Source organism: Oncorhynchus mykiss, chromosome 12, assembly GCF_013265735.2.
Source record: "Oncorhynchus mykiss isolate Arlee chromosome 12, USDA_OmykA_1.1, whole genome shotgun sequence".
NCBI classification, from domain to species: Eukaryota; Metazoa; Chordata; class Actinopteri; order Salmoniformes; family Salmonidae; genus Oncorhynchus; species Oncorhynchus mykiss.
Window position 1 is genome coordinate 39,405,264 of NC_048576.1, and position 5,473 is coordinate 39,410,736.

The 5,473-nt window shown below is 40.6% G+C and overlaps 1 protein-coding gene across 1 annotated transcript; it reads right to left on the reverse strand.

Moving 5' to 3' along the window:
* Window positions 1-1,309: 1,309 nt before the first annotated feature.
* On the reverse strand, window positions 1,310-4,506 carry si:dkey-183i3.9 (uncharacterized protein C11orf87 homolog). Its single transcript, XM_021623754.2, has 2 exons — window positions 3,891-4,506; window positions 1,310-3,420 (listed from the first exon to the last, which is right to left on the reverse strand). Exon 2 carries the CDS (start codon window positions 3,307-3,309, stop codon window positions 2,824-2,826), a length of 486 nt encoding a protein of 161 aa, XP_021479429.1. The 5' UTR covers window positions 3,310-3,420; window positions 3,891-4,506; the 3' UTR covers window positions 1,310-2,823.
* Between the last annotated feature and the right edge of the window lie 967 nt (window positions 4,507-5,473).

Here is a 5,473-nt window from a genome sequence, read left to right on the forward strand (position 1 = left end):
TCAGAGTGCTATAGTCACAGGCATACAGACTCCCAGGGTTTTATATACATTGGGCCCTGTAAGGGGGCAGCTGCCCTCCCTGGCTACCCATTCGCTGGGGAGGCGGCTCACGTCACTGCAGGTAGCTGGGCTCACAGGCAGGACAGCGTCTGCCCGACAGGCACTCTACTCCCACAAGTGTCAGGAGTGATACCTCTGTCCCCCAGGCAATGTCTTTCCAGAATCTCAGCCTACCTGACTCATGTTGCCTTGACACTGGATGGATGTTTTTCTCCACACCAAGGCTTCACTTAGCACGGCTGTTAAATTGCCTGGCAAGGACTGATCTCAGTTTTATCTTTGAGTGTCGTGCTATCGAGCCCTCTTTTTTATTTTTTATTTTACCGCTTCACTGAGGGCTTCGCTCATAAATCATTCCCTGGGCTTTGCCTGTGAAGGGCAGGTGAATAGTATATCACTGAACATTCTTGAATGAGCACCCCCTAAGGATGAGCAGCAGGGCTTTCGACAGAGGAATATGGTATGCAACATGCTGGAACAGACTATATAGAAACTTTAGCATTCAACCCACCCACTCCAGACAATGTACAGTATGCTTTAAACACCTAGAAAAGTGCATTTTTAAACCGATCATCTTTCTTCATGTAAAATTGAGGTAATCTCCTTTGTCCAATCCATTGAGCTCAAACTTGTCCATACACATATCAGCCCTAAAAAGTCATTAACTAAATATGCAGCTCGTTTTGAGTTTTCGCTTTCCTTATATCCTTGTAATGCAAATTCAATCACAAAGAGTAAATAGCAGGGATCTATTTGTCCCCACACTCCCCAAGGAGATTAGTCTGGGGACAGCTCCGCTGAGAGACTCCCAGCAGCAGTATGTCCAATAGGAGCTGGAGCCCAGCCAGGGATGAGAGACCCAGGGCTTGTCTTTGAGGAGACAATTAGGAACATGCTCTCCTGGCACCTGGCCATGGGCCCAAGTCTCACTGGGAGTGACTGCTCCTGGCCCGCCGCCATAGACCCCTCTTAGAGGAGAACCTGTCAAAGCACTCAACTCCCCAATGAGCCAGCCAATCAGAAGAGAGGTGGACGTGGCTTTAAGTCAAGGGTAGGTCTGTCGTTATGGGTAGAACCAAGGTTTTTTGAGAGGATTCACTCAAAAGTGAAGCTCAGAACACATAGGGGTTTTCCAGCGTCACAGTGTTAAATTGTTACAGACTACATATTTAAAAATATTCGGTTTGTTTTGAGGTAGAAAAATAGACTAAATGTCACTTGCATTAAAGACAAAAAGCGCTAAGAAATATTTGTTTATGATTCCCGATTTATTACATTTCAGAGGATACATTATAAATAGTGAAAGTGCTATATTAAGACCCACAGCTACCACCTGGCACATGAAAGTTCATGACATCTGTAAGAGTGCATTACTACAAACTAAATGCAGATGATCAACTACCAATAAAAATACATCATTTAAATGAAACTATGTAACTCTGAAAATAATGATTTGAGTCTATTTTTTAAATGCAGTCTGCACTAACTAATTGCAACAAATTACAACTTAAGCCTCTTGCCGCACTTTTAACAAAGCCAAAAGTCTGAAGTAGGATTGTGAAAAACCTTTTCAAACATGACTTAAAAGCTTTATTTGATAGCTCCTGTAAAACTTTGGAAAAGGGTGCCATACATAGCACATACCAAGTCTAGTTCCTCTCAAGGCATCTTCCGACATCTACTTGCTCTTCTTTTGAAAGCGTTGTCGAAATAAAATAAAATGGATTAACACTAAGAGGAATGCATGGTCACCAGAGCATATTACATAAAATGTGCTATGTCATCCATTTCAAGCCTGACAGTAGCTACTGAATGATGTATAAAGTCAATCGTGTTATGTGGTACTGGTTTTAAAGTAACTGTCCAGTGTTTCCAGATTTCTATTATATATGATTGAAATAGTTAATTAACCTTTTTTGGAAGGAATACTATGTTTTTATATGTTGGAATGGTGTGGGTGTATCCCAACAACAGAATTGTGCGCATATCACTGAAAAATATGAATGCGGGTAGACTTGATTGGCCAGCTCATTCTCCTCAGGAGGATGACATAATCCTCTGTGAGGAAATAACAAGCATTTTCGAAATGCTGTTTGAGAAACAAGTTTGAGGTTTATTTTTATGCTTTGGTTGCATACGTGTATAGGATGAGTCAACAACATTATTTGGGTATGAGATAACAGAATATGAACTTTTAAAAGTGAGATTTTCACTGGACAGTTACTTTTAAAAAGGTTGAATGAACTTTTAGTGAAAATGCCTTTAGTTAGAAATCTAATTCTAAAATGTACAAGTCCAGGAGTAGAATAGTAGTTGTAGAAATAAATACTTTAGAATACTTTAAGGACGACTAGCAATTTACATCTACACAAGGAAATGTGCTAGCGGCACATGAATATACATTTCAGCACCATGGACAGCGCTCTTTCAAGTGGGCATCATTATCCTTCACGCATAGCCTGTCTTCAATGTAGAATACTTTACCAAATGGTCCTTTGCTGAAATTATCCCACAAATGAATTATAATATACTGAATTATTCTACTTTTATGCACGTGGCACAGATATTAATCCACTCAGTGTGATTTATGATGAAATGGCAACCATAGTTCCTTGAGGTCAGAGTGTTTGTTTTTGTGCCATATTGCTTATCCCAGTTAATCCCAAATTGATGGTAAGAGTTTATTTCAGTCAGTTACACCTGAACTATAACGTGGATATGTTGTCTATTTACAAAGTCCCAACATTTTCAACTGCAGCGTTATCAAGACAAGATGACCGTTTCCAGGACTTGTCCATTTCCTTTCTCAATGTGTGCCATATCCAATTCTGACTCATTATTTGCAATGGGTAAGGTACCAGGGTCCTCCTGAATGTGATAACTGGTATTTTGGACAACGGAGTGTGGCCGGTGTTCACTATCTGGAGGCGACGGTCGGACAATAATGGATGGTCTCGTGGGTTCTCTCTTCGTCTTGGTGGACGGGCTGCGGTTGTCACGCTCGTATTCCTCCTGGGCACGCTGGATCTTCCTCTTCTTCATCCTCCTCTTGTTAAAGTGAAATGCTGCCAGGGAAACCAATATTATCCCAATGATCATGGCCACCAGCACCATGAGCGCAAAGGTAGAGGAGAACGGCTGGAAGAAGCGGTCCATTTGGTCCATGCAGGTGCCGTTGGTTTGGGAAGCCCCGTTGTAGATGCACAGTGGTATGGAGAGACCCACATTCTCTGACTCCTTGGTTGTCATTTCGTTGGGGTTTGATTTTCACTTCAGGGTGGTAGGCTAATGTCCTTCTCTCCAACCTCAGTGCGACGAGGCAAATGGAATCAAACGCCTCGATTGTCCCATTAGATTGACCTAAATGGAAATTAAAACCCCTTTGAGATCAGTAGCAAAATGTTACTATACAATACGCCAATGACATTGAGCAGGGGGGATACAGTAGCATATATGCCCTCCGTGTATAGGCTCACCATTCATGGCACGCCCGATTAAATTATTTAAATAATTGAAAGGACTATTAGCCGTGCGTAATTGCGCTTCAGTTTTGAGATAACACATTCATGGCTCCAATGAACAGAAATCAGGATTATTATTGTATTTGAACGATAGAGACATCATTCAATTCCAATAAATTTACCGCAAAAGTTCCCATGTGAATAGTATCAATATGAGATCATTGAGATTGGCTTATATCATAGAATACTACAATACTTATAGCATTTCCTTGATGTAGGGTAATTTCAAGAGACAGACATTTAAGAGAACAATATGAACGTATCTATTTCAGACTGTTTGAGGGGGAAATATATGTTTTAATCTCTTACCTGGTGATACTATCTTGTCGAAGCCGTTTCAGAGTCGAGGACCGGTCGGAGTGACGATGTGGGGAGCAGAGAGAATTCTCGGGGATCACAATGACGTAGCCTAGCACACAATGCAAAAGCTGTACTCTGTTCTTTTTACAGTCTATGGTTCTCTCTCACACACACACACACTGGATGCACATCTGTGTTCCACATTCCTCACTGGAGTCTACATCGCCTCCTACAGGCTCCTCTGCTTCTGAAAGGCGTAGAGGAAATTAAAACGTCTACAGTAGAACATAAAGGGTATACCAACAGATACGCGAACAATAAACGGAACAATTTTGGATAATATATTTAGGCGAAAAACTGAGTCCGCCATGCGCCTTGAACCCCTACTTACTTTCTATTAGTCATCACATGCGTGCACGCACTTAAGCACTAGCATGTAAAATAGTGTGGAGCTCTTCCTGCGCTCGTGGTGCTGAAATCATCTGCACAGCGTCATGACCATAGTCAGTCGATTTAGGACTACCTGTCATTTAATTTCGCGCACTTTTAGTTCACATGATCATGCGCTTCAATTGCTCAAATAATGCTTTTGAGCAATCTGCAGTTGCTACATTTATTTTTTGGAGTTATAAATAGAAGATAGTGTATTGATTCTTGAAGAATAGAACATAAATGCATCATGAGCTTAGTTTAACTGTCTAACCCCATCAGAACCACACATATATATACAGATATATTGTGTTATTGACTTTCCTTTTGTTCATCCCATGTGTAACTCTGTGTTGTTGTTTTTGACGCAGTTGTTTTTGCTTTCTCTCAGCCAGGTCGCAGTTGTAAATGAGAATTGTTCTCAACTGGCCTACCTGGTAAAAAAAAAAATGAAATAAATAAATATATATATATATATATTAACATGTTAACATATTACTTCAATGTTAAAGTTAATCTAAACAAAAACACTATACAACCTCAAAACATGGTTAAAACTATAATTGTGATATCATGGATGGTCAGTCCTTACATCCATAGCTCTGTCTATGAATTTGAGAGTAGTTGCATTTCTCCAGCCCCATCCCTCTGCTTTTTGTCAAAACTAGGGCAGGGAATTGCCTTTGTTATTGTTTCAACTTTTGATTGCCCCTATAAGGTGACCTTATTTAAATGCATTCGGACTGCCGCGGTGATGCAGGTTGGCTAAAAACAAAGCTGGTGTCAAAGGTATTGATACGAGATTATTGACATTCATAATGAGGGAGAAAGCTGGACAACCTCTAAATCAATCCCTTCACATCATAAATCAACATGAAGTATCCTATTGTGTGACAATACAGTAATCACTGGACTGTATTTGTAGTAGGCTAAAGCAGCATTTCCTTGTCAAGAGAGGTGACTGGCTCAATTTGACACAGCCAGGTACATCGGTAGGTAGTCCTACATGACCCATTGCAAAATGCTAGACTTGGCCAACAGCAAAGGCAGACATTAGAACAAGAGTATACTCCCTAAACCATGTTCTGAGGTCAAAATAGAAATAGTGGTTACATTTGTCCATCCCTCATCTATTTACCTAAACAGTGGCAAGGATACACTTT

Excerpts from the sequence above, each read along its gene's own strand:
- si:dkey-183i3.9 (XM_021623754.2), bottom strand. The coding sequence starts at position 3,309 with ATGACAACCAAGGAGTCAGAGAATGTGGGTCTCTCCATACCACTGTGC.